This window comes from Patagioenas fasciata, chromosome 10, assembly GCF_037038585.1.
Source record: "Patagioenas fasciata isolate bPatFas1 chromosome 10, bPatFas1.hap1, whole genome shotgun sequence".
In the NCBI taxonomy this organism is placed as follows: Eukaryota; Metazoa; Chordata; class Aves; order Columbiformes; family Columbidae; genus Patagioenas; species Patagioenas fasciata.
The window spans coordinates 3,930,294-3,957,795 of record NC_092529.1 but is presented as its reverse complement, the minus strand read 5'-3'; the positions used below and the strand labels follow the sequence as shown (position 1 = coordinate 3,957,795).

The 27,502-nt window shown below is 46.2% G+C and overlaps 2 protein-coding genes across 3 annotated transcripts; one reads left to right on the top strand and one right to left on the bottom strand.

Moving 5' to 3' along the window:
* The first annotated feature begins 156 nt into the window (after positions 1-156).
* Positions 157-12,824, top strand: ZXDC (ZXD family zinc finger C). The gene is made up of 10 exons (XM_065845907.2): positions 157-1,240; positions 2,315-2,467; positions 3,441-3,519; positions 3,617-3,747; positions 4,407-4,577; positions 5,037-5,722; positions 6,404-6,488; positions 8,229-8,401; positions 9,567-9,668; positions 10,637-12,824. The coding sequence occupies exons 1-10, from the start codon at positions 172-174 to the stop codon at positions 10,721-10,723; spliced, it is 2,736 nt and encodes a 911-aa protein (XP_065701979.1). The 5' UTR covers positions 157-171; the 3' UTR covers positions 10,724-12,824.
* On the bottom strand, positions 12,813-27,502 carry CFAP100 (cilia and flagella associated protein 100). 2 transcript variants are annotated; one of them, XM_071812934.1, is made up of 15 exons: positions 27,376-27,502; positions 25,146-25,342; positions 24,671-24,777; positions 23,071-23,263; positions 22,705-22,772; positions 21,873-22,036; positions 21,161-21,241; positions 20,465-20,604; positions 20,185-20,344; positions 18,756-18,804; positions 18,036-18,187; positions 17,124-17,247; positions 16,008-16,210; positions 14,415-14,508; positions 12,813-13,514 (listed from the first exon to the last, which is right to left on the bottom strand). In XM_071812934.1, exons 2-15 carry the CDS (start codon positions 25,168-25,170, stop codon positions 13,401-13,403), a joined length of 1,674 nt encoding a protein of 557 aa, XP_071669035.1. In that variant the 5' UTR covers positions 25,171-25,342; positions 27,376-27,502; the 3' UTR covers positions 12,813-13,400. The 2 variants fall into 2 exon arrangements, with proteins under 2 accessions (XP_071669035.1, XP_065701892.1); XM_065845820.2 differs by having other exon boundaries at positions 25,146-25,218.

The following is a 27,502-nucleotide window of genomic DNA, read 5'->3' as shown; positions in this document are numbered from 1 at the left end:
GGGCCGAGCAGCTCCGGGGCTCCGCCCCGTCCAGAATTCCGCACTCCGCGTTTCCCCGGCGCCTCCCGGGCCGCGCCCGCTCCGGAGCTCCAGGCTCCGGGTTTCCCCGCTGGCCCGCGCTGGCCCCGCCCCGCGGCTCCGGTTTCAGCCGCTGCTACAGGGACCCCCAAGATGGAAACGCAGGGGCTGCCCGCGGAGGCGGCCCGGGCCCGGCCCGCCGCACAACATGGCGGCCCCGCTGCGCCGCCCGCCGCCCCGCGCCGCCCGCCCGACTGGGAGCCGGCGGCCGCCGCCGCCTCCTCCTCCCCCGCTGCCAGCACCGCCGCGTCGGGCCTCTACGTGAGCTTCCCGGTGCTGCTGGTAGAGGAGAAGCCGGAGCCCGGCGCCAGCCCGGCGCCCAGCCCCTGCGCGCCGCCGGCGACGCCCGCGCCCGACAACGACGGGCTCCTGCTCGTCTTCAACGTGGTGCGCGGCGCGGCCGAGGCCGGCCTGAGCGGCGGCGAAGCGGGGCGCGCCCCGCCCGGCCCGCCGCCCGCCGAGCCGCCGGAGGAGGCCCCCGGCTCGGCGCCGCCGCCGCCGCCGCCTCCCCCGCCGCCGTCGCTGCCCCCCGCCGGCGGCGATGGCGGCGCGGAGGACGGCTCCTTCTCGGGGACCATCACCATCAACAACCAGAGCCTGGTGGTGCGCATCGAGAACGGCGTCCTGACGCTGGGGCCCGGCGCCGAGCAGGCCGCGGGCACCACGCCGCCGCCGCCCGCCCCGCCGCCCGCCGCCAGCCCCGCCGAGCCGCCGGGCGGGCCGCGGCCGCGCTCGCCGCCGGTCTTCCCGTGCCCGGAGCCGCGCTGCGGCGAGGCCTTTCCCCGCAAGCAGCAGCTGCGGCTGCACCGCCTCTCGGCGCACGGCGGCGGCGGGGAGGACGGCCGGGGCGCGGCGGGGGCGGCGGCGCGGCCCTTCGGCTGCCCGGTCCCGGGCTGCGCCTGGTCCTTCGCCACGGCCTACAAGCTGCGGCGGCACCTGCACTCGCACGACAAGCTGCGGCCGTTCGCTTGCGCGGCGCCGGGCTGCGCCAAGCGCTTCACCACCGTGTACAACCTGCGGGCCCACAGCCGCGCCCACGAGCAGGAGGCGGCGCACAAGTGCGAGGCCTGTGGGCAGCGCTTCCCCAGCGCCGCCCGCCTCGCCGCCCACCGCCGCCGCAGCCACCTGGAGCCCGAGCGGCCCTACCGCTGCGACTTCCCCGGTAAGCCGCCGCCCGGCATGGGGCTGGGTTCTCCTTCCCCCCGCACCCTTCTAAAACAAATAATTCGCCGGGGTAAGGCTGGGATCCCTGTCCTGAGTCCGTGCTGTGGCTCACCGCTGTCCCTCCATCCGTGTCTCGTTGCCCACTGAGTCCGGAGGAAGGTCCCCACTCCAGGCCACCTCTGTTACCAAGAGGGAAGGCTTGGGAGCTGGAAGATGCTGTGCCTTGGCTGCTCAGCCTGTGTGTGGGTGGGTGTCAAGAGGATGGACCAGACTTTTCTCAGTGGTGCCCAGTGACAGGGTGAGGGGCAACGGGCACAGACTGAAACACAGGAGGTTCCATCTGAATATGAGGAGAAACTTCTTCACTTTGAGGTGTCAGAGCCTGGCCCAGGCTGCCCAGAGCGGGTGTGGAGTCTCCTTCTCTGAGACATTCAAACCCACCTGGATGTGACCCTGTGTGATCTGCTCTGGTGACCCTGCGTGAGCAGTTGGGTTGGACTGGGGGATCTCCAGAGGTCCCTTCAAGCCCAGCCAGTCTGGGATTCTGTAGCGTTGTGCTGATGTGATGAAACACCTAAGTCGCAGCACATACGTTATGAGGCCGGAATCCTTGTAATAAGCTGTCTATGGGTGAAATCCTGAAGCCACCAAAATAAGTTTGTTGTGTATCTCTTTAGTATTGAGTGCACAAGAATCCTAACAATCACCCTGGGTAAAGTGTAGATGTGGGCTTAGGGACATGGTTTAGTGGTGGACTTGGCAGTGTTAGGTTTACGGTTGGACTCAAAAGATCTTTTCCAAACTCAGTGATTCTATGGTCTATGATTCTGCAGTTGTTCAGTGATATACTGTGCTGTATGTGTTTTGATAGCACACCTTGGCTAAATAGTTGTAATCCCTGGGATTAATGTGGTTTAGGATTGCGTGTTTGTCGTTTCTATGTGCCAGGGTGTAATATCCTGGAAAAAGGATCATGAACGTCCCTCAAGAAAAGCTGGGAGGTAGAAAACAATGTGATTTCCCTGATTTGTTTTTGTATCAACCTGATGTGCTGTTTCCCTTCTCTTCCCAGGCTGTGACAGAACATTTATCACAGTGAGTGCGTTATTCTCCCATAATCGAGCCCACTTTAGAGAGCAAGAGCAGTTCTCCTGTTCATTCCCTGGCTGTAACAAGCAGTATGACAAAGCCTGCCGGCTGAAAATCCACATGAGGAGCCACACAGGTATTCATAAGGGTGACTTGTACACAGAATATGTGGAGAGTGGACTTCAGTTTGCTGGGGAAAAACTGAAAGTCATGAAAGGTGAAAGGGCGGCATGAGTTATTTAGAGTCAGGGAAAATGTTTGATTCTCGGCCTTCTGCAGGGTTAGGAATCTGCTGAATGAATTTGCAAAATACAAAGTAGCTATGGACATGCAAAGCTGAGGCTTTTGGAATGCAAATTCAGTTCAGAAAAATTATCCCAGCTCTACTCCCAAGTTCATAGACATTCAAAACATTGTGTAAATTCTGTTCTTAGTCAAAACAAATGTCTGAAAAACTCTCAGAACACTGAAATGTATGTTCCAAAGTTTGGAACAGCAAGAAAGTAAATTTCAACTTAAGCAAGCACTCCTGACTTCAGAGGACCGCTGCTGAGCTGAAATCCAGCCTTTTAATGTTTGAAAGACAATTATGTGTACACTCTGCTGCCCTCTGGTTTCCTGGTTTCATGGCTTTACTGTGTGGGGTTCGCTTTTCTGTCCTTTTTTTTTTTTTGGTTTGGGGTGTTTCTTCTTTTTTGTTATTTTTTTAAGTGTTGCTTACGTTTAGTGAAGACATGATGGAAGCTGGTTTCATATAGTATACTGTATTATAATCAATATATAATCATGGGTCATGAAAAAAGAAAATAATATCAGCTGTAGTTCTGATTTGAATAATGCTGTTACTGGTTATTGAAGCACCTTCAAGATAGCTCAGATTGATGCGAGATGGACTGAAAATTATCTGTGCTCCCCAACACAGAGGGAAAGATGTGATGGGCTTGAGTTGAAGATGACTCAGTACGAGTGGGATGGGGCATCACAGGAACTGCAGGAGAGGGTGGTTGTGTCTTGCCTTAAATTAATCCAGTTTAAGCAACCCTGGAGATTTCCTAGGAGCAGTGTATATTTCCATATTGAATTATTGATGTAACGTTTTTTTGCTTAAGGTGAAAGGCCTTTTACCTGCGACTTTGAAGGTTGTGGCTGGTCTTTCACCAGTATGTCCAAGCTGCTGAGGCATAAAAGGTAAGGTAGCCTTTTCTGATTATGCTCTTTGTTTCTGTTCCAGTACTTAAGTGGCAGCGGATTTAATCGTGCCAATGGCAATTTCCTTCCCTTGCAGGAAACACGAAGACGACAGGAGATTTATGTGCCCAGTGGAAGGCTGTGGGAAGTCCTTCACGAGAGCAGAACATTTGAAAGGCCACAGTATAACTCACCTTGGCACGAAGCCATTTGAGTGTCCAGTAGAAGGTATTGTTCCACTCTTCTATATGTAAACTGGTAGTTGGTGTGTATATTGCCTAAAGGTTGTATATGGTGTGTTTATTGCCTTTTCCTCACATGGAAGCTTGTTACAGGATTGGAACAATTTAGAACGAAGACATTGTAGAAGACATTGTAACTCTATGAGCAATGGTTCTCAAGTTTATGGATTGTGAAGAAAACATTGGTTCATTTTCTAGCTTGATATTTATTTTTTCTTTATGATGAACAGGACTGTTTTATTCTGAAAAATCCTACTTCTGATAGTCAGAGCTGGAATATTTTGCTTCATAATGTAAAGCAGCTCTGCCTGGCGATTGTTTCTCCTTTTAATGGTTTTGCCAGTGGTTTTCATTAAGACTTTAAGATGCCACAGTAGACAAAGGTTGTGTGTTACATCAAATGATTGAAGAGTTTCTTGTTGTCAGAAACAGGTTGTTGAACTGTCCTATGTGGGAACAGCACTACCCACTGATGTAAAATGAGGAAATCTATATTGGGCTTTCTTCTGATTCCTCTGGCTGTGCACAGGCTCTGCGAAATAGCAAACGGAGTTCTGCAGAGCTACTCTGATTCGTTAAGGTACTAAATATGAACATCAAATTGAAATTAGATGAAACTTCAAAGCTTTGAATATCTTCTTGCAGGCTGTTGCGCAAAATTTTCAGCACGAAGTAGTCTGTATATTCACTCCAAAAAACACCTGCAGGACGTGGACTCATTAAAGACTCGTTGCCCTGTATCGAGCTGTAATAAATTGTTCACTTCCAAACACAGTATGAAGACGCACATGGTCAAACAGCATAACTTCAGCCCAGGTAAAGCGCTTGTTTCGAATTACAGGAGGGTGCAATGGAAAAATGAAGCGTTTTATTAAGGAAAAAGTGTATTTACTGATGTTGAAATCTGAGCTTGATCTCTCTGAAACTAAGAAATCACAGCTTTTTTGAATGAGGTAGAGCTTGTCCTTCCCTGTGCCATCTGTAAAATGTGATCAAGGACTAAAACCACTTCTTTTTGTACTCCTTTTCTACTCCTCTACAACCAGAGTCAGCGCTGCCTTAGTGTTGTCTTTTGGCAAGTACTTTTGTAACTGAAATTTCTCAGTGAAGGAGTGAACTCATTTCAGTAAACTGCTTTTCCTTAAATCTACTTTCAGAGAAGTTGGGAAGTGCTTTAGTAGGCTGAGAATCTAGAGTTTGAAGCTTGCTCATTCCTATTTTTCTACCCATTGCTTGATGAAGGTCTGTCTTCTAACCAAACCCTTTCTTTCCCAGATCTGCTCACTCAGCTCGAAGCAACCAGTTCCCTCACACCCAGCAGTGAACTTACCAGTCCGGGCCAGAGCGACCTCAGCAACATAGACCTCGTATCCCTGTTCTCCAACGTGTCAAGTAACAATTCTGGAATTGCAACAGACATGGCGCTCGTGAACTCGGGGATCGTCACGATCGATGTCGCTTCGGTGGGCTCGACGCTCGGCGGAAACCTGCCTGTCAGTAACAATTCTTTAAGCCAGGCGGTCGATCCCTTGATCCTGGTGGCCAGCAGTGACATGCCGCAGAGCCTGGACAGTTCTCTCTTGCTGGGAACCAGCACAACAGTTCTGCAGCAAAGCACTTTAAATTTGGATGATGTACAGACTGTCAACGCGGAAGCCTTGGGTTCACTGGCATCGCTGTCGGTGAGGAATTCCAGTCAAGAAGTGCACGGTTTGACATCCAGCAATAATTTAACAATCGACACGGCCACTTTGACTCCTTCCAGTAGCCTCGGCGGTACCAATGTGCCTGAGTTACTAACGCCAACTAAAGTTGAACGGAGTTTGCTTCCTGGCTCGGACGTTGTCAGTCAACAAGAGGGCAGCAAAGTAGTGACACAATTTGTCTTCTCCAACCCCCCGGGGAGCTACAGTGCCCAGAAAGAAATGGATCTTGGCACAGTGACTGGCAGCTCATTTTTGGTGTGCAGTAATTACGTTCATTTTACCCCTAGATGACTGAAACACCCTGATTTTGGGGCTATCCGTCGCTACTTCTGCCTTATAGGGAGACTTTGCTCTCCGATTTTGCAGATTGTGTGTTTTGGCTTTTTTTGGTGAAGGATGTTGGTTGTTATGCTGAGTGGTGTGTTGTCAGAAGTAGGTTCAATGTGGTGATAAGTTCTCTTAAGAAATACTGGAATTCCAGTGGGGAGAATTAAGGGAGAACCTTTCAAAGGTTTACAAGAATACCCGAGAATATGTGGTGTTTCTTTTGCATTTGGTTCCAGGGAAAGATTTGGGCTCTGAGAGTAACTGAAGCATTTTGACATGAGTCCTCATTCCCATTTTAAGTCCTCTTCCCTTTCTGCTTTACTATGTTACTGCAGAGGTAACTTTATTTAGATTACAAAGTAAATGCTTACCCCGTTTAAATCTGAACGCTTATAAATGTGGTGCCCACTTCCTTTTGTGTTGAATTCCACATATTAAGTACATATGGCAGATTTATTAAAAGTAATCAGAAGAGCACGGGAAACTAGAATTGTGTGTTTGCAGTGTAACAGATACCTGCACCTGAGAACTCTTTAGTCTCTGTTCATTGTCTTGGTTTGTTCTTGCATTCAAAAAACTTTGCATCTCTTGGCTCTTGGTTTTTCCTAGGAGAGCAGCGGATCTGCAAGAACAGACTACAGAGCCATTCAGCTGGCCAAGAAGAGAAAACAGAAAGGGAATGGCAGCAGCACAGGTGAGAAGCCATTAATTATGCTAAGTTTACTAAATACAATTACTTAGGGTTTTGAGCAGGTACCCAAGTACATTCTTAAACATCCCGTCTGGTTTATTGCTAGTTAAAATAATTATGCACGCCGTGTACCATCTGTTACTCGGGATAATCACATTCTGTGGAATATCGAATTCACTGTGAGTTTACAAAGAGATCTGCACCGTATGTTTTATGATTGTTAGAAGACACTATCCCTCCATCTCTTCATCTGCTTTTTATTTCTTATTAGAACAAAAAAATAAAGATCATTTTCTCTCAGTTTATGCTCTTGGTCTCACCTAGTGGATTCTCTTTTACTCAGTACAGACAGTGTAAGAATCAGCTGGATTTGTTTTGCCTCCATGTTTCACTCAGTAACAGCGTTAAGGAATTTATTGCTTAGTTATCTAGAAATAATCAAATCCCTCTCTTAGATTTTAGCCGTGGACACATTCCTGTGCGACCTCACCTAGGCGTTCCTGCTCCAGCAGGGGGATTGGACTAGATGATCTTTTGAGGTCCCTTCCAATCCCAAACATACTGTGATACTGTGTGATACTGTGTTGAGAGTTCTTGTGCAGGCTGAGGTTTAGGTCACGATTTCTTTGGCATCATGTTGTCTGATGTGAATTATACATCGTTACTTTGTCAGATCAAACGGGCCCGTGGCTCACTAGCCTTGTGTGAGCTCAGGCGTTTGAGTTGTGTCTGTCATTGGGGCTGGGGTGCCTCTTAGTACCTTCCACCTCTGAAAATCAAGGTGATAATTTTTAAGGTGAGTTAAGAGACCAGTTCTGAATTGGGCACTGTCAGGTCTCAGTGCTTGTAAAAGACATAGCTGTGTAAATTCTGTCTGGTTCAGTGAATCAGCACACGGAAGGATAACTGCTTTACAAAGCTAGTTCTAAGCGTGCTTGGATCATCAAGCGTGTCCTTGGACGTCAGTTTAAAAAGATGATTGCACTTAATCTGCATGTCTCCTAAAATGAGCTCAGAAAACTCCTGTTTCTGTTCCTACTCAAGCCACCCAGTAGTTCACACCTCACCAGCTGTTGCCTTATTGCTGCTGTGTGCTTTTCAAAGTGGTCTGAAGGGCTTTGTGTTTCTAATTGGTTTAACTTGATTGAATGAACACTGGAGAGGGAAGTTCAGTGTTTAAAGAGAAGTTACTCAAACCTTTGATTTACTATAGCAAACAAAACTAGCTTGTGATACAAGCAGCTAGTTTGTTGTGTTTTGAACTGAAAAATGCTCAAGGTTGTGGTAGTTGAATTTCTGTGGCCTGTTCTACTGAATAGTCATTGAAATCTTTCCGGAAATAGCTGAGCTTCACTGTGCTCTTTTTGGAAAAATGACGTACATGACTTCTCAGGAAATGAGCTGTAAAACTAAAAATAGAAAACACAGTTCTGCTTCCTAATTCCTAACTCTACAAATATGCTGATATTTGTGTGCTACCACCAGAGCGAGCCCTAAGCTTAGCAGTTCGTGCTGTGGTTCTAAGTGCGTTCATGTAAAAAGGATGCTCAGTCAGCAGTTGGAGTTCATCAGCTCATTGCTGTCTGGCCTTGCAGCAATTATCAGATGGCACTTAATTATATTGCAGTGTTCCAGGCCTTTGCTGCGTAGTGTAAATAACTGCAAAAATTGAAAAATACTAGCAGGAGACTTTGGCAAATTGCTTCTGACCGTGTAAATATTCAAATTGGTCTCTTTTTTTAGGGGCATCTGGCTCTGGGCAGAGGAAAAGCAAGGGTGGGAAAGTAAGCCCCACCAACTTTTCACCGTCCACCCCTGGCAGTCGACTGGGTGGCAACATAGTTCTGCCGAACGGGGGGCTGACGATAAGGGACCCGGCCACTGGAGCCCAGTACGTGCAGATTCAGCTGCTTCAGGTAAGAGCAGAGGAGGAAAAACATGCTCTTCTTCTTTGTTTTACCCTAACTGGCACATTTATGGAAGAATCTGACTCCTTGTGGACTAAGGTACTAATGCCCCTGAGATCTGCAGTAAGTACTATGTACTTTCCTGGGAAACTGGCTTTAGAGAGATCTAGAAATGCCTGAAAATAGAGCTGGTTCAATCATACAACTGCTGGGGATGCAAACAGGTGCATTGTGGAAATGGGTGAGATGTTTTTATTTGGTTTAATACTTAGAGTCAGTCCAGCCTGGAATATACGGGCACTGTAACGGTGGGGAGCATCCTGTTCAGGTTCTTAGGCTGGATGCGCTCAATGCAGGTAACACTGGAGGGGGAGCTAAGAGTTTTAGCAAACTTCTGGTTTGCATGTGAGAGTTGTGATCCTTTATGGGCTTAGGACTTCTTCCTCCAGTCTTCTTTTGTTGATACCCTCCCAAATTCTTATATTACTCCAACCCTCTCTCATTTACAAGGTAAATTAGTCTCATTGTAAATGAGACTGATGTGAAAAGATACCTTCAAAATGAAGTTTCAGCCTGAACTCTTATTTCTTGAAATTGTTGAAATAAAGGTTAAGAATTTTTCTTTTCTAAAAATAGCTGGTAATCCATGTGGGCTGATTAGCAGAGCATGGCTGGTCATACATTTTTGGCCAGGTACATATATATATATATATATATATATATAGTATCCAGTGAAGAGGGTAAGTTAATTCCACTTTATTCCTAACAACGTATGGTGCGGAGGAAGCTATGGGCTGAGTTCTCCATCTGTCTCATTTCCTCATGGGTGTAAATGTTTGTAACTTTGATGTTAAGTATCAGCTTCACACAACATGATGGAACTTGCTGCATATTTGGGAGTGTTTGGCTTGTTGGGAGATGAACCATTGCTTCCTTTCCAGATCTTGCCAATTTTCCAAGTTGATTATGACAGATTAATAGGCTGTACACTGAGCTAGGTTCGGATTTAAGTAGCAGTTATTTCCCACGTATCATTTTGGATCTAGGCCTTACTAGTACTGTGCCGTAGCTTTATCAGATGCTTTTTTTTAGGTTGTGAGGCTGAGTGAAATTTGCCCTATTGTGGTGGAATGTTTGGAGTTCTTGTAATCACATAATATTTCTGCATTAACAGGATGACTCCCCGGGAGAGGGAGATCTGCCCTTTCAGCTGAGCTCTCAGTCCTCCTCGTCACATTCGCAGCTTACAGTGGATTTACCTGTTCACATACTTCAGGTACAGCATGTTGGGGTTTATTGCTTAGCTTGAAACAGAGGAGAGTTTACTGTGGAGACTCTGGTATTCAGCCTAATGAAAATAACTCCTTTTCCATTGGGGGTTTAATTTCACTTACAAGAAGCAGTAAGCAGAGAGCTGCACTGCAGGATTTATCTTGTGTTACCAACCTTTGACACATCATAGCTGGTTGTTTTTCTTCCTCTCTTACCGAGTAATGAATAACTAAGTGTTACTCATTTATTACTGAAGTGCCCCATACTTGTTTTCCTGATCCCATCCTGTAGACATTCAGTGGGTCTAGAAAGGATCAGAATTGATACGTTAGAGGCTACAGGAAGGGTGGGCAAGTGGGAAAGAAAATCTTGAGCCTGTATTTCAGAGCGGGAACGGCAGATTAAAAAGTCTGCTCGCTTCTGCAGTCCTTCGTTTCATTACTTGCCCTTTTAATTGCTGAGTGTCAGTGGCGTTTGGACACAGAAAGCTTCCTGTAGCTTCTTGTATAAACGTGGAAGCAGCTGAGAACTGAACAGCAATGAATGATTAGCGTGTACATAAACTTCATTTTCTACTTGACTGTGTGTGGCTTCAGTTCTTATAAACTCTGCAGTGCAGTTATTCTTACCAAGGGCGCTTCTCTGGGATAGAAGATAAAGCTTTTGTGTTAGAGAGAAGCACCTTGCTGTGATAAACCTAGAAATCCAAGGAGAGTACTAGAATTGTTGGCCATGGTAGAATAGAGGACGAGCCAATAGTCAATGATTTTGGATTTATCTCCATTAGTAATGCTCATCTGAAATGTTCCAGTGTAGTGGTGCTGTTTGAGTGAGACCCCAAAGCAGGAAAGCTTTGGGTTTCCTGTAAACCATTCAAAGCGTTTGTCTGGTGTTGGAAAAATGGCAAAATAATCTTACTGAGAAGCGTTAGGGGTGAAAGCACTGAACTTGTCCTGCTGTTTGCTTTAACAGGAACCACACAATTCCACGGAAGACGATGCAGGTTCTGATAATTCTCAGTTCACTGGAAGCACAATAAACTTACAGGACCTGGAATGACCGTTACGAAGAGCGGTTACTTGAAAACAAAGTGGGCAATCATGTCTCGACAGAGTGACATAACTGTGGGGGTCTTTTTCCAAGGAAAATATGAAAGCTAGGAATACTGGATTATGGTTGCACTCTTTGCAGTTTGCTAAGGACAGTTGCAGCTGAAAGGTTTTTCTTAAATGTAAATCCCACTTGATGTGCCTGTGTTAAATACCCCGTCTGCCTGGGGGTTGGGGAGGCCGAGGCAGACGCTGTACAGTGTTGTTTCAGGGAGAAGTACTGTATTAAACTTCAAACTGAGGTAATATTTACTGTTTTCACAGGAAAGCAAGTATTCTACAGCTAACAAGTACAAATTTCTAATCCTGCCTACAACAGTTAAAACTTCCCTTCTGGAAGGAAGCAGTGTTATTGAGGAATTAAGAGTTAATTCGCAAGTGTTTTCCACACACACACAAAATAATGGTTTCGGCCCCTGTGTTTTGGCAGAAAACTGGAATAAATTGTCCCAAGTAACAAAATTAATGTCCTATGCCATGAAAACAAGATGCTCTAAAATCTTTGTTTTAGAAAGCTAGATTCTAAATGTTAACTTAGCTGTGAATCAGTTCGTAGCTCATGTTGAGTTTCTCCCTTTCTTTGCTCCTGCGTCCCAAATACTTTGCTGAATTCTTCCAGCAAAAACTTGAAAACTGCAATAGAACTGTACTCACTGTAAGTGATTTAGCTACGAGTCCAACAGCATCGGAGAGGTTAGTTTTCTGTTTGTGTTCCCTTTTTGGGGAGGAATGTTGACCATAACCTAAATGTAAGCACCTTGATTTTATCTCATCTATAGACTGCTGCCAAGTTACCTAGAAACTGGTCACTATATTGTTTCTTTTTCAATTGAACACTGTTAACACTTGTTCTTTATTGATATCCCAGAGTGTCACATGCATGTGGAGCTTCCGGCTGGTTGCAGTTGTAAGAGTATTTTATGAGGGGAAAAGAATTGTTACCTGGGGAGATTTGCCCCACTGAAAACCGTCAGTTTCTCTTGAGGACGGGGGGAGAGGTTGTATGTACTCTACTTACCTGGATTGCAGTCACTTAAATAAGCATAGGGTTGTATAGGAAAAAACACCGCCACCTTTGGTTACATTTTAAGGTAGTAATTTAAATGTTTCTTATGGTGATGTACTGAATGCCTATAAAACGATGTATAGGAGTTTGATAAAAGGGTGTATGTACTGTTTTTTATTCTCAATGAGGTGTGTGTATGCACGTATGTGTACTTTTTTTTACAGAGTAAGATAATGTCATGCAGAAGAACGTTGTGATCTTCCTAATCTTGCACATATTTATTTATTTTACAGTTATATCGAATTCACACGAGGTCATTCAGAAATGCTTTTACTTCCTGTGCCTTTTGAACTATGTACATGTCCAGATAAATGCTCTTTTGGTTGAAGACTTGGGGAGGCAAAAAACGTATCCAGGTTACATTCAACTTCAGCTCCTGATTTGTAGGCAGTATTTTATCTTCTGGTTGAACCAGTTCTATTTTTCTATCTTTAGCTTAACTGAGCATTGAGGTCTCTCTGTTCCTCTCATCTGGAGTTTACAGCTTATGCCCAGGGAACCTCTTAACCCTCTCAGGCTGGGTTTCTAAACCAAAACTACTTGGTAGATGAGATTTTCTGCCTGGTGGCTGTGACTACAGCACGGAGTCCGTCCTGAGAGGTAGGAGGGTTGAGGAGGAATCGTGCTGTACAGCGACTACGGGGTCGTGTGCTCGTGGTCACCGTGCTCTCCCTGGAAGCCTAGGCACCTTGAGCTCCCAATGCCTGCGTTATTCTGTTCTCAACAACCACACCAGTTCTTAATCTACTAAAATGGCCAAGGAACACTCCTTTTTTTTTTTTCTTTTTTCTTTTTTTGTTTACGGGACTTGCAACCGAATCTTTCTACTTGTTAAAATGTACCTCACTCAGCTTTGTAAGTGAATGTAAAGTGCTAACCTCTTTGGGATGAAAATGGGATCACTTGGCTTGAACTCCATTGCTGGCAATGGATGCCTGAAGAACTGCTGGTGCAAAAGGGTCAATAAAGGTTTTTTTTATGGTCAGTTTGTCCCTGGGTATTGTTCTTTGTATGGATGCATCTGACATAAAGCTGATTGTTAGCAGCTTGATGTATGCAGAGCTGTGTTTTTCTTTTGCCTGTGTCTGCTCTGCAGGAGTGGGGTGGAATCTATAGTTACCCATCCTTTGGATTAAACCATAGCCTTAGTTTTTTATAGTTCTGCAACAGATTTGTGGTTATAATACAGGTCTGTCAGGTGCTTGGCTTAGTCGTGGCATAACAGATTTTTACGCAGGACTGCAATAAATCTCCGTAGTCAGGTTTGTAGGGATGGTGCTATTTGTGTCAAAAAGTGAATGAGAAAAGCATTGGTAGCAGGAGCTTGGGAAGCAAGAGGAGAGAAGTTTAATTTATTTTCTTAGGCAAAAGATCAACGCGGGGGGAAAAGTGGTTGCCTGACACAGCAGCCTCCCCTGGGATCCCAGGGTGGGAGAAGATACGGAATTTCATGGGACCATGAACTGGTCTAACAGGCTAACGCATGGCTAACAGGCACTACGAAACGTCGTCTTTCTAGAGCAGCCACCGGCCCTACCCGCTGCGGTTCAGGCTCGTGCTGTCAAGTGAAATAGTAGAGCTCTTCTTCCTTCTCCTTATCCATTTCTTCTTGGCTGTGCTTTTTCTTCTGCCTCCTGGCAGGGGGGTTGGAGCGGAACACCAGCCTCCTGCCGCTCTGCAGAGGGAAAAGGCACAAGTGTCAGCGCTGTGGGGGCCAAACCACCACCTGAGCCTGCTCCGTGCTGCTGGGCCGCGGCCTTTCTGCTTTTTAGGCAGGTTTCAGTGTGTCTAAGTGTGTTTTTTCTATCAGAAAATAAGTGTCAAGCACCTGAAGGCCACGCATGCGCTAGTGCTTCAGCTTCTACAAGGTACTTGTACTTACTACACCTGTAACTTTTCTGACTAAAGGCTTATTTGTATGATCTGAAGAGGATGGGAAGTTGGAATTCCAAAGAAATACCTGTGGGAGCCTGCAGAACTCTTTAATTTTATCTCGAAAGGGACTCGTGATGCCCGTTCTGGATCGCCTATGCTTGGGGTGTGACTGAGAACTGGGGCGTCCTGTGAAATGTGGAGCAGGAGCCGTGGCCCGAAGCTCCACGTTGTGCCTCCTGAGGGGCCAGAGCTCAGTTTGGGGTCATGCGGAATACACCAAGGAAGATGCGGTTTGATGGTACGGCTGGGCTGATCTAGGGGCTTGCTGCTGTTGTCGGGAGCGTCCTGTTTCTCTTTTGCTGATTTTCATGCTTTTTTATATTGCCAGGTTAATAAATTGAAACGAGCTTAATGAGAAAATCGGCAAGTAACGGAGGGGGCCATGCAGTCAAGACACAAAGATAGAAGTATGATGGAAGGACGTTGATCTGGAATAACTTGCACTATAACTGGCCTCCCAGCAGTTGCTTAAGATTCATCAGTCCCGTAAATTTGCCTACGCCTGAGTATGGATCCAGCCCCTCATGGGTACGGGGGCTCCTGGTAACCCTCTTCCCTTAAATGCCTGATGTTCAAGCACCCCCAGTTTCTTCGAGGTGGGCTGGTGAGGTGAGATGTTCCTATGAGTTACCTCACTCACCTTTATCTTTACGGTCGCCTGTGATCTTTCCAGGGCCCGCTGCAATCTTTCCTCCTGCTGCTGCTTCTGTTGTCTGAGCTTTTCCTCTCTGAACCTTTGGAAGGGAGCAGATGAAGGATGGGTTAGATGCGGTGTGCAGCCACACCGAATATGCTTTTGACACACAGCTTGTCTGATAGCGTGAGGCCGGCGGAGCTTTGGGTGTAGCTGATGCTGGAGGTTGTTGCTGTGAAGGTGGTAAGAGGGGAACGCTTGGTGCAGTTGATTCTGTTCTTTCCAGAGTGAGGGGAGGAAAAAGCACCTCAGGCTTTGCTAATGGAGATGTCAGATGGTTGGTCTCTGTGACAGACCTGCTCTGTACCACCTTCAGCAGGTGGCTCGTGCCTCTGCAGCCGACCAGGGTGCTCACCAGCTTTGTGGGTGAATGATGCTGATTGTGTTGTAAGTTCTCACCCGTGCAGCCAGGTCTGTAACGTACAGATGGGAGTTGGAGGGTTTTACATCCGTGGAGCTAAACTTTGCCTAAATGGGCATGGCGGAGGCTGGTGCTGGGAACTGGCTGCAATTCCTTTTGGAAATGCAGCACGGGAACAGAAACAGGCTCGAGCTGCTGAAAGCTGCAGTGCAGAGGAAATGAATTCTTAACCTGTGATCGTCAGGAAATTTTAAAATGCTCTTTGAAGGCTTTTTTGTTTGGTTGCTTTTGCTTTTTATTTGGCGGGGGGTGGGAAGGGAGGTCTCAGTTTCCCTCCTGAATTCTTCTCCTTCATCCCAGAGTAGAATAAATGTGTCTTAATTCTTTAGTAAGTTAAGAGTGCACAACTATTTATAGAACATCAGGAAGAACCATCACACCCTTTTACTACGAAGGTGAAAGAAGATGCAAAGTCAGGAGCAGGGAAATGTCACTGTGTCACTGTTCTGCTTTTAAATGCTCACGCTATTACTTTTTTCCCCTTTGCTGGATGTGACTCACCTGGGGATGCCCAGATAGCAATCAGCTGTCCAGTTGCATCTCTGCTGTTAGCAAGGAGAAATTTCACGTGTGTAACTGAGCTAAGAGGAATGTGTCTCACCTCGGAAGCTGATTTTATCGTGCTAATTGGTTACTATTTTAATTTAATAATACAAGTTAAAGTTAACAGTTTTGTAGAAGAAACATTTGGAAGCTGGCATTGCTGACAAGTGCTCCTATGGACCTCTTGAACACTGACAAAAGATCAGGGTGTGTCAAATAACCACAGAGGAGGAATTTTCTCTTTAATTAGTTTAAATATTGTTACTGCAAATTATCTTCTTAAAATGGCGATTCTCATAATTGAATTTACTCAGGAGATTGGGTGGTTTTTTGTTATTTGTTTTGCAGCTTCCAGGTCATTTCTAACGTACCTGTGGGCTCCTGCTTGCTGATCGGGAGATGCAAATGCGATCAGTGTGAAACCATTACAGAAGTAAAATGGGATGTATGGTCACGTGGGCTTTCAGATTGCTGTGACAGTGTCCTGGCTGATCCTGGCTCTTTCAGTGGCTTTGCTTTTGACTGTCAACATTTAAAACCAGAGGTCCTATTGCCAGAAGAGTGTCTTGTCTTACCTCAATCTCTGTTCCTTTTCTTTGGCTTTCTTAGCCCGTTCTATATTTTCTGGTGGCATTGTCTCCAAGCAGTCCAGTAAATCGATGAGCTGCTTTTCTATCACCTTTAACATCTCCACAGGCTCCAGGTCTGTCTCATTTTCTCCAGTGCAGTGGCAATAGACTTCCAGCACCTTCTTGTGCAGGCTTGTGAGCATTTCATCCTGGTGATGAGAGGAGACACGGTGAGAGGCACAGCTGGGTTCTGCCCAGCAGAACCACAACATCCCTCCAAAAGCAAGGGAGATTAGCACACTTTAATTCTCTCAACAAGACTCAGTTTCTTGTTTCCCGGTTTGTTTAGCACCAGTGTCTGGGGTAGGTGGTTGTACTGAGCTGTTTGTCTGCTGCCATCATCTTCCCAGCTTTCACAGAATCACAGAATATCCTGAGTTGGAAGGGACCACAATGATCATTGAGTCCAACTCCTGTCACTGCTCGGGACAACCCCACAGTTCACACCATGTGTCTGAGGGTGTTGTCCAGTCTCTTCTTGAACACTGTCAGGCTTGGGGCTGTGACACCTCCCTGGGGAGCCTGTTCAGTGTCCAGCACCCTCTGGGTGAAGAACCTTTTCCTCATGTCCAGCTGACCCCCCCCGGCACATATTCCTGCCATTCCCTCAGGTTCTGACGTCGGTCACTAAACAGAAGAGTTTGGCGCCTGCCCCTCCAGCTCCCCTGGTGATGAAGCTGCAGCCCCATGAGCTCTCCCCTCAGTCTCCTCTTCTCCAGGCTGAACTAACCAAGTGTCTTTAGCCACTCCTCATACGGCTTCCTCTCCAAACCCTTCACCAGCTTTGTAGCTTCACCAACTACCCAGCTTTGCTGTGGCCTGGGACATGTTGCAGATGCCCGGTTGTCTCTGCAAGTGCTCTTCCCACCTCGTAGCAGCTGCCTGGACTAGGCACGTTTACCCCAATTTGCTGCCTTGGCCATGCCCCAAACCTGCCCTTGCTGTAGCTCCGCTGCTGAGGAGCAGCACTGGTCCCCCCGGTGCAACCCCTGTCTGCTTTTTTCCCAGGACGGAGCTGGCTGGTGGAAAGGGACCATTTAATGCACATGTAATCCCCCTTGCCTTGATCTCAGGATGTGCTTGGTCATCAGTTTTGAGCTTCAGATCCGCTACTCTCTCCTCTTCTTTGGCGATAGAGGATTTGAGGGTGGCTACCTGCTGTTTCAGCTCTGCCAACATCTTCTCCCTAGGCCAGAGGAAAAGGAGGTTGTTTTGAAAAGGGCATCTCTGGAACACGAGTCTTCTGCTGCCTTCCAGCCTGGGACCGTCCCTCCCGCTGCCGGCAGATGGAGGTAACACTTCATGGCATTTCTGGGGAGCCTGAACCCACAGCTCTGAGAGCAGAGGGATCTTGTGATTTTTCTGGACTAACAGTCCCTGTGCTGGTGTGGGGGAGGGAGAAAGCATAGCTAAATATTAATTATTTTTTAATAAGTCAATGGGGGAAGTAGATTACATTTAAAAACTTGCACAAGGGGATAAGCTGCACTTTAAATGTGATCATGTGTGCCTACCTGCTGTTGAAACACTAAATTGCAATTACGCTCGGGCTCCCTGCTGGCTTCCTCTAGGAAGGGTTTGCATTGAGTCAAAATAGGTGCTGGTCTGGACCACTCCAGCACATGCCTTGTTTCTTCCTTTGGTCTTTCTTTCTGACAATTACAGGATACTTCTAGCTTATGTCTGCTCCAGGATGCTAAATGCATCAATTCCCCAGCCTGTGCCTTGAGGACTAAGGAAATAGTCCCCATGTCAAGTCTTATCTCCTAAATTATGTAGATGGGACACTGACAGGATGGTGAGTTGGATGGGCTGCAGCTGGGCTCTAGGGTGTGAGAAAGAGACTCTTTGTTGTGTGCTGCATGAGCAGCACTCTGTGCTCTGCAGCCTGATGGTGCTGGTGGGGGGCACAGGGGGTCACCTATGTTTGAAAGCTGGGGCACAAGAGCCCCTTCCTCACAGGATCACACTTACCTGCTTTCATGTGCAGTGACAAAAGTGTGTTGGACCTTCTGCAGGCTTTCCTCAGTCTCCTGGGAATTCTGGATGAAGGACAAATTCTCTTCCTCTATCTCCATGAAAATAGACAGCAGTTGTTGGGGATCAGTAAAATACAAGTCCGGCTTCTGGAATGGAAAACACATGCAATGAGGTTTTTGTCCTCTTTTCGCCCTTTAGCTTCTTTTCCATTGAACTACATGGAAGTTGGTCTGCACCAGCCCTGGATGTTCAAATGCTCTCCCATACAGAGGGGTCCACGAGCATCCATGTACAAATGTCTCCCACCTTCCTGACATGTGTGTAGCTTGATGCTGCCTTCGTAGCTCACCCCCAAAACAAGTGGCATTTTGGGGAGTAAAAAGTGGCGCAAACTTCTGTGAGTGGGAAAACTTCGATTTCAGACGCAAAACAATAACTCCACTGATTTCAAAATCTCCGATTATATGATATCCTATCTCACCAAGGGATGGCAAGCTTTGAGATGATGGTAGGTTTTTGCAAAGCGGAGGGGGAAAGCTAAAGTGTTTATAATGTGTTGCTAAACATGAACATTTATGAACATATAAACACACATATTAGTGGCTACAGTAACTCCTCAATACCATAATGAATGGTTAGAAGGTGAGATAAACTATTAACATCAATAAATGACACAGGACAAAGTGTAAATATTTCAACATGAGACTTTCTGACCTCATCTTCATCCAAGCAGGTTTCGCTTCCTGCATCCTCCAGTGAGCCTCTGAAAAAGACATTTTGTGTATGAGGCCCGTAGAGAAACGACAGCACAAAGAGAACTTGTGAGTTGTGAGCACTCTTGTTTGCTTCTGAATTGTCCTTTGCACATTCCCATCTTTGGTCCCCCATGGCTGTGGGCCATTTGGGGGTCAGTAGGAAGTAGGGGTCGCACAGACATGTAGCATGGGAGCCATGTCTGTCCACAAGCAAGTTGCCTTTGGGGCTGCTCCTCAAGGCTGGGCTATTGGGCAATCAGAAGGCTCAGGCAGCAGCACAGCACATGTAGAGAAAGCCTTGTGCTCCGTGTGGGTTGTGGTATTGCTCTTAAACTACACGGGGTGGCCACCATTGGAGTCTGCAGTTTTTACCTGCCCTGGGAGGAGAGACCGTTGAGTGCTTCTTCCTCTGCACCGATGACTGCCATTAACCAGCAGTGCGGCCTCTGTCATCCCTCCTCAGCCCCAGGGACAAGCCCAGTGCAAGAGCTGCAAGAGCAAGGCAGGAGGTGCTGGACTGATGTTGGGAGCAGAGTCTGCTCGTCGCCTTCAATTGCACCTGCCCCTCTGTGCCACAGAGGGGTGAGAAACCTCCGTTTGCATCAGCTCAGTGCCAGCCCCACTTGTGTCTGCATCGTTCCTGCCATGGGGCAGCAGCCCAGTAATTGCAGTGGCTTCGCAAGGGGTGGCACACAGCAGCCCTGCTTCAGAGAGTGCCTGCAACACTGAGTAGAGGCAGAGGAAATGGCCCTGCCAGCAATTACTTAGTTCCAACTGTATTGATAGGCCTTAGGAGACCACCAGCCACTCTTTGCTTTTCCAGGCCATTTCCTTCTTTGCCTCAAAAATCCGGAGCTGGCCGTACTTGCACCACATTCCCACCTGCCTCTCCACTTCTCAGGTGGTCCTGCCTACCTTGCAGCAGTGTTATCCCTTGTATCCCAGCATGTAGTGTCTGAAGGCTCTTACTGAAAGCAAACGGTCACTGCAGTGTGAGTCTACAATGACTTTCGACCTTCATTAATTCCAAAAGAACAGGCAACTCTTTGCATGGCGACCGTGATCAACAGAGGGAACCAGTAACTCAGCCACAACAGGCCACAGAGAAGCTTTGCTCCAGGGCAAATGTGCGAGGTCTATGATTCCTCCTGCAGTCAAGGTCCAAACTCTTTGGGCAGGGTCTCAGCAGAGGGTTTGAGGATGAAGCTCTGTTGGAGCAGGTGCACAGGTACTGACTTGCACACCTGATGGCTCTCAACTGGTATTTGGATTTGTTCCAATGAGACTGTCTCGGAATGCTCGCAGTGAAGGTGAGGTTTGCTCTGCACTGACCCCCAGTCAGCTGGGTGCTCTCTACAGTACCAAGGTTGGTGTTATCTTGTACTTACAGTTTTCCTGTTAGAGGCTTCAGGAGTTTTTTGAACTGTGGCCCGATGTCCTGTAATGAGCCTAATCTCAAGCTTCTTGAAGACAGCAGGGCAACTGGTGCATTCGTATCACTCATACTATTGGGACTGGAGCTGTTTGTCCTGGTTTTGCGACCCAGGTCTGGAGACAAGAAGAGACGGACCCTTAGAGCGGGGGGCTGTCCCCCTGAGGAGGGGGCAGCTCTTCCCTGGCTCTCACCCTGTGCTGGGGTGGTGGGACGTGAGGCACTTTCTTCATTACCTTTGGATGCTGTTTCCAAATCCTTTTCGTTTGTGTGTTTTTTGCCATGTTCCTCCTGCCACTCTTTTGGACAGAGTTGATAGAGGAAGTCCCTGTATGTCTTGTAGTCCCGCACAGTATTATTTAATCTGTATATATCACTAGGGTGAGAAAAGTGGATAAAGTTTGTTAGCTGAGGAGAAAGCCTTTGTTTCAACGGGTTCTTTCTAGCTCTTGATACTCATCTTCACCCAGAGAAGGGACAAGAGGGCACATGTCTACATGGACATGCAAAGACAGATGGGAACCTGCCCTGCGAGCTCCCTGTGGTTCTCACGTGGAAGCTGTCTGCTCATGTCTGTGTGGCCAGGTGCTCGATATGGTGTGCTAATGTGGGAATTTTTACTTGAAAATGAATGAGAAACCTTGCCAGCTCAACTCATAATCCGTATATATATATATATATGTATATTTATTTTTTCCTTCTTTTCACAGCTCAGCATTAAAATGCATTACTTTTGTTTGGTTTTTAATCTCAGTCTAGGCATTTAATTTTGGATTTGGAATATTTATACCTTAAAACAATTTAATTAAAAAAATAGTTGAGTTGGAACTGTTTAGAAATCTTTTCCCCGATTCCCTTTTTTCCCGAGGGCTGTGAGGGAATTGCGCTGTAGGGGCTGTTAAAGGCCAGCAGGAATAATGTGCAGCTGTTACCTTTTGAGGTTCTCTATTTGGGAAGTGATTGCCTGGATTTCCTTTATTTTCTTTGTCTTTGCTGTGGTTTCTTTTTCAGAACTAGGGAAGAACGCACAAAGCATAAAACAATTTAGCAGTAAGTGGGTAGTGAATTGAGGTACATATAAAACAGTGAACAAGACGTGGGGGTGGCACTGGAAATCTCTCTTCTAGATGCACCCCAGGTGATGCTTGTCTGCTGCCTGAAGGCCCTGCTTCTCTTGGCAAAGAGGCAATGGGGTCCCAGCAACACGTTCAGGTTAAAGCCTCCCTAATTTGGCTGCTGCTGAGCATCAATTACTATTTTGCCCTTGTGATAACCTATCATGGACCAAAATCCTTCAGTTGCTTCATTTAGGGTCCATTGCTGCTGTGAGGGGTTGGTTGGGCAGAAGCACCTCCCCCTTGTAACAGTGTTGTGAGAAGAATGGAAGCGGTGGGGTCAACAGCAGGTTCCTTGCGGCACCAAGTCAAGGGGTTTTGCAATGAGGGGATTCCCCAGGTGTTGGTCTCCTTCCTCTCTTTCATTGGATGTGTGGGGAGAAAGTGCCACCAGGACTGTAACCCTGGGAAAACTCAGACACAGAGCACCCGGGGATGGATGCCAGCCAAACCCTGCTCGAGATCAAGCAAAAGACCTCATGTGTCCAGCACAAAAGGGGACACAAGTGCTTCACTCAACTTCCATTACATTTTCAGGGCTTGAACCGAGCTTTTATGTTTCTCCTTCAGTAACTCATCGAAGGTAGTAGCATCCTCCTCCAGGTAGTATTCAGCCTTCTGCAGTTTTCTTTCCTCGTCCTTTATTATGTCCTCCATCCTTTGCATCTCATCTCGCTGTACTGCCATGGCGTACTGAAATGAACCCAAAAGGCAACACAGTCACCTCATCTGGTTGTTTTTAAAGGTAAGTTGTTTTTGCTTTGTTCTTGGTTGCCTTTTTACCTTACAATTGTTAGCAGAGAGGGTAAGGATTTCAAACCACGGTTTGTGTTTTAGTCCAAACAAGGTACATAGAGGCCTGGAGATGTTTCAGAAGCAGCACAGCAAATAAGCAGTGAAACTAAGGACAGAATCCAGAAGTCTCGGCACCGTGTTAACTTCTGGTTGACAAAGATTTATTCAGTTGTGTTATAGCACACCAACAGAGTTCAATAATGGGGATAGTCTAGCACAGCTCTCTTATTTTTAGTTCAGAATGGCTCCCAGTTATAGTTTATGTATGGGACAGCACGAGCCAAAAGGTCAGTATATCTACATATCTCACATATGAAGTAGTTGTATGGCTACTACTGGATAGTGCAAACAATCTATTTGTCCTTTCTTTCTTGGTTGGGGATTGCCAAGCTATAGGCAATGAGTGTCTTTAACACAGGACTTGGACGATCAGGTTGTGAGGTCTGTGGTTGTTGTGGGCCTCGGTGTGATCTGTAGGCAATGGATTTCAGGGGAAAAAACAAAACAAAGCAACACGGGGAAGAATCATTAAATGAACAGAAAGTAATTTTCTCAAAGTCAAGTACCTCAAGTAAAAATATCTCTCTTCTGCCATTTACGTAGTCACACAATGGCTCCTTTTTTACTGAATAATCTGAAATGAGGATATAAAGTTGATCAGACTTGAGGGGGAAATATGACCAAGGCAAAACACAGTAAATATGGAGGCTGCTGTCAGTATGGATGTGGTTGGTGTTGGAACCAGCTGTACTGATTATTTTGTTATGGTTTTGGCCTTGTTTAGGATCAGGTTCATATGGGCTTTTGTGGAGTAACCCCAGGTAGAACAGAGTGGAGAGTCTGGTCCTTCTAAAGGTCAATGTCCTCTAGCCACTAAAGGCGAAGCTACTCCTCATGTCAGAGGCACTACAAAGGCAATAACTCTTCTCTACCTCTTTTCATGACTGTCTTCCATAAAAGACTCTCCTGAAGGTTTCTCAATCTCTCTTCATTTGTTTCCAGTTTTCTGTCCTCCTCGTCCTCCTCCATTTGCAGAGCTTTCCTGCCATCTTTTTGCTTTGCTTTTATTTTAGTGGAGTAAGTCATTTTCTCATGGATTTTCATGGTCTTCATCCTTTCACGTTCCTATGAGGAGAAGCCAGTTATGGGGACCGATTGATTATGTGCTTCGTTTCCTGTACTTTTTAAAGAAATGAGTGGTTATTCACAGTATAGAAATTTGCAGACTACTGATATCCTCCTGAGGTACGTTTGCCTGGTTTATTTGACTAATCCCAATGATATTTTCTCATGAGGCAACCGAAACACTTCATTTCTCAGCATTTGTTCCCATTAGTTTGTTGATTTGTATCCTGCATCCAGCCACCAGCTGTACCAGTTTGTACCTACTCAGTGTCCTCATTTTTCCTTCCTGGGTTATTCCTGGGAGAGAATGGCAATTTTCAGAGGTTCATCCTTCAAGTCCCCTAATAAAAGGGAACAACAGGACAGCCCATGCTCAATACCAACTCAGTCCAGCTTTCATAAAGGCATGTAAACCCTCAGGTTTGGATGGAGAGGATCTATTCAAACCCTCTCCAGAGCTTTCTGGAGGGTTGTTTGTGCTTTCACATGGGTTGAAGTAGAATTCATTGCTCTCTGCACAGTTTGGGCATGGGTTGGGCTGAGGATATCACTCAGCAGACATCCTTACTGCACTTCTTCCTAAGACCTTCCCCATATATATATATATATGTATATATATATGTATATAGTGACCTTCAAACCAAGCTAAAACCAAACTGTGAGTCATCAATGTGAGCTGAGGAGGCTTGCTTAAGCTTGTTTGGAGCCCTTCATTTCTGATTTAGAAAAAAGGACCTCTTGCTTCCACACTACTGCCTGGCTTCTGCAACCACCTGCGACAATTGGACCTCTCAGAGGTGCAACAACCTCTCCATGACTTTTCACCCCCTGTGGATTGCATGCCCTAAGGAAGGTCTGCTGCAGAAATGAGGAAGAAAGAGACATTCCTGAGACCCAGCTCTTTGTTCTGGTAGATTGCAATTCCCTATCTTATGGAGAGAAACCTAAGGCATGAAACCCATGTTGTCCTTTCTAGGCATTCATTTCATTGCCAGTTCAGAAGAAGGTCATATCAAACACTGAGACACAGCTTCCCAAGCAGAAAGCCAAGCCTGTTGCAGTGGACAGCAAGAGATCTTGCACCGAAGCTTTATGGTAAAAGAACTGGCCGGTATCTTCTCCAGGAAGAGGAGTAAGTGGTAAATCTACCTTGAAGTAAGCAAACAAAGTGACAATATCCAGATTTTGCACTAGCAACCAGCAAGCCTGTGCTCAGATCTGCTCTTGGTAAAGTTAATCTCTCATCATGGACTTCAGTGCACTTGAAGCTAATCTGGGGAAATTTCAGCTGAATTTGGAAGCTATTGTTTTTCTTATGCACTGAATTTTGATATGACTTTATGTTGGTAGGTTGCTTGTCCTAGTGAACTGCTTGTACATACATTGGACTAAAGCACATACACATACCTCCTTGGCTTGTTTTCTTTCCTTGTTCCTTATTGAGAAAATATCAATATCTGGAGCAAATGTGAATGGATTTTCCATTGGTCTTTCTTCAACCTTTTCTGGGATTCCTGCAAAAAAAAATGGATGAGGATGTAGCAGACGAGAGGCAGAATATCATGACCTGGTGCATGGGGACTCTGATCTGCTGTGTCACAACTGAAGGGTGGGCAGGCAGCTGGCCCACAGCTGTGGGCATCTAATGATGCTGAAATGGGAGCAGGGACCTGGATAGGGCTTCTAAGAAGGCAGTGATAGAACTGAGACCTCTCTAGTGCTTATGTCACTTTATCTGCTGATCCACTCGGGATTTCAGCCAGGGATTTTTGTAAGTCTGGAACTATTTTACCCATCTCATGCGATTGTGGGCAGAAGAATCTGTAGATGGGCCTCTCTTTTGATTTAAGAACAAAAAGCTACCAGAACGTTGTGACCTTACCTGGCCGTTCAAGTTGGATTTCCATTCTGGGTTTGGAAGAAACACTTCAAGATGTTGAGATGGTGTCTTTGACCTTGGCCCAAGGAAAAGCATAAACAAATCAATCAAATGCCAGTTACTGCCAGTAGGGGATGCAGTAGGTTTTACAGCAGCAATGGGCTTGGGGGCTTTCTGGATCTTAACCGAGCCTTTTGCATCTGCAGAAATCAACACAAAGTTTCAGTAAAGTTGAAGATGTTTGTGTTCTGACCCCCAAAAAGAGATATGTTCATCCCTGGCTTATGTGAAAGCTGCATAAAACACAGTTCTTATACACACTGATGTAAAAGCAAGGACAAACCAATTTGGAGATAACAAGCAGCTCAAGTCCCTTGCTTCTTCTTCCACCCGCATCTCCGGTTCTGATCCAAACCCACACCTTGTCATCCTCCCATGACCGGTTCGAGAGCAACGTTTTTAGTCCCTAAGGCTCTTAACCCACAGTGCTGAAGCAATTTCTGGTTCTTGTGATAAGGCTGAAGGACCATTGGACAGCACAGACATGCTGCAGGGAGCTCTGTCGTGTTTAATTTTAGGCTGGCAAAACATTGAAGGCTTAGTTTTTTTGTTTCTTTGTAGTTGTTGCTATGGATCTTAGGGGAAAAGGCATAATTGTAATGATCTCACTTACAAGGAACAGATAGACAATTCTTAAAGTCATCCTTTAATCAACAAAGGCAGCAAGCTGGGTCCAGGGAGGTGTTGGTTCAATTGATGCGATTCTGCTGCTGGGACCATTCCTGGTCTGCACTGATACAAGACACAGCAGAAATTATCCTCTTCCGCTTGCACTAGTTTTAAGGCTATTTTAGAGCATCGTTTTTTGCTCTGAATAGCCTCCAGTTTTTATGTATTTTGAGCTAAACTCATCTGGCCTAATTTTGACGTACGTCCTTGGTGCTTTGTGTTTCCTATTGGCTGGGTTTCTGCAGCTGCCCAATTAGTACCTTATTCTTTGGAGGTGTCAGACGTTCACTGTTGAAGAGACCCAGTGGCTGGGGTAGAATTTAGGCAGATTGAATACACCCCAAATGTTTTATCTCTCTTTTTCTGTTCCTGAAGTGCCTTTTTCAAAAGCCTCCTTGACTGATTGCTTAGATTTCATGTGTCTCTGAGCTTTGGCGTAACTTAATGGGATGTTTTTCTCTAGGGGTCCCTCATCTATGTCCTGGAACAACATAACCCCTGATGATGACGTAAGTTTTGGAGTAAACCCCATCAGGGCAGGGGTAGGAAGGCAGAAAACGCCTGCAGTGTTCAGTTGAATACACTTTGTGGATATGCAGAGCAGTTGCAGCGAACACCTGGATGTTCAGCCCTCCTCGTGCACACCTTGAATGCTGTAATATGAACCCCCCCTCATAAAAATCTTCTCCTTCATGTGGTTGATTTAAATCTGTGCTACGGGGAATGGCACTGAAAAGCAGGACTAGACAGAGGATACCGGCGTATGGAAAATTATCAGTGAAACTCGCACAGATAAAAGGTGCTTTATGCTACAATTTTAGCCAAGTAAAGGAATTTGTTTCTAAGATTAACTTATAAATATTCATTTTATCAAGGTATTTATGGTTGTTGGTTTTTTAGTAGATTGTTTGTACATCACTTCATAAATAATGCCAAGAGCTACAGAAGTGTTAGTTGTGCTAATTATAACTATTAAGCTCAATAATGCCAATAAAAAATTGCATTGTTGCTACAATTATTTGGCATATATTTCACTGCCTCTGACATTTCGGTAGCTACATACCAATGGCCATTAGCGTGTGAATCAATAGATAAGGCACTCATGAGTTTAATTTACTGAAACATTTATTCAGTGCTTTTCCCTAGCATCAAGCAGAAAAGAAGTACACCAAAGCAAACAATTCTGAAAAATGATGCAATAAAATCCACCCACCATGTTCGTACTGGATGAACATATATTTTATACACGCTTAAATGGTACCGTCGCTTGCAGAAAAGGCTTGTTATGCTCACTGGGAAATTGCTCCAGGTTTGGAGCTACAGAGCAACTCTTCCTGGGACAGATGTGTCTGGTTTCCATCACGTACCCCCCGTTCGCACATGAAAAAGGAGACCGTGGGTCCCTGTGGGTCCCTGGTGACACACGCCAGTGCCTCTGCTTGTCTGAATGAGACGCTGTATCTGATGTTGAAAACACAAAAAACCCTGCTGTGATTGCTCTCACCTGTTTACTTTTCGGCGTCTCACCCGAAGGATGGCTCCTCTCGGTGGTTTTGTGGCCAGCCCGTGGTCCGTGGCCGCCATGCAGCTCTGCTCGGCCCGGCTGGTGTTTGCTCCGCCATGGAAACCCG

What these genes read in the sequence shown, in the direction of transcription:
- ZXDC (XM_065845907.2), top strand. Translation starts at nt 172, where the DNA reads ATGGAAACGCAGGGGCTGCCCGCGGAGGCGGCCCGGGCCCGGCCCGCC. An exon ending in CTACCGCTGCGACTTCCCCG is followed by an intron (nt 1,241 to 2,314) that starts GTAAGCCGCCGC and finishes TTCTCTTCCCAG; the next exon opens with GCTGTGACAGAACATTTATC. An exon ending in ATTTGAGTGTCCAGTAGAAG is followed by an intron (nt 3,748 to 4,406) that starts GTATTGTTCCAC and finishes ATCTTCTTGCAG; the next exon opens with GCTGTTGCGCAAAATTTTCA.
- CFAP100 (XM_071812934.1), bottom strand. Translation starts at nt 25,170, where the DNA reads ATGGAAATCCAACTTGAACGGCCAG. An exon ending in AATCCAACTTGAACGGCCAG is followed by an intron (nt 24,778 to 25,145) that starts GTAAGGTCACAA and finishes TTTTTTTTGCAG; the next exon opens with GAATCCCAGAAAAGGTTGAA. An exon ending in AGGCGACCGTAAAGATAAAG is followed by an intron (nt 13,515 to 14,414) that starts GTGAGTGAGGTA and finishes TTCCCTCTGCAG; the next exon opens with AGCGGCAGGAGGCTGGTGTT.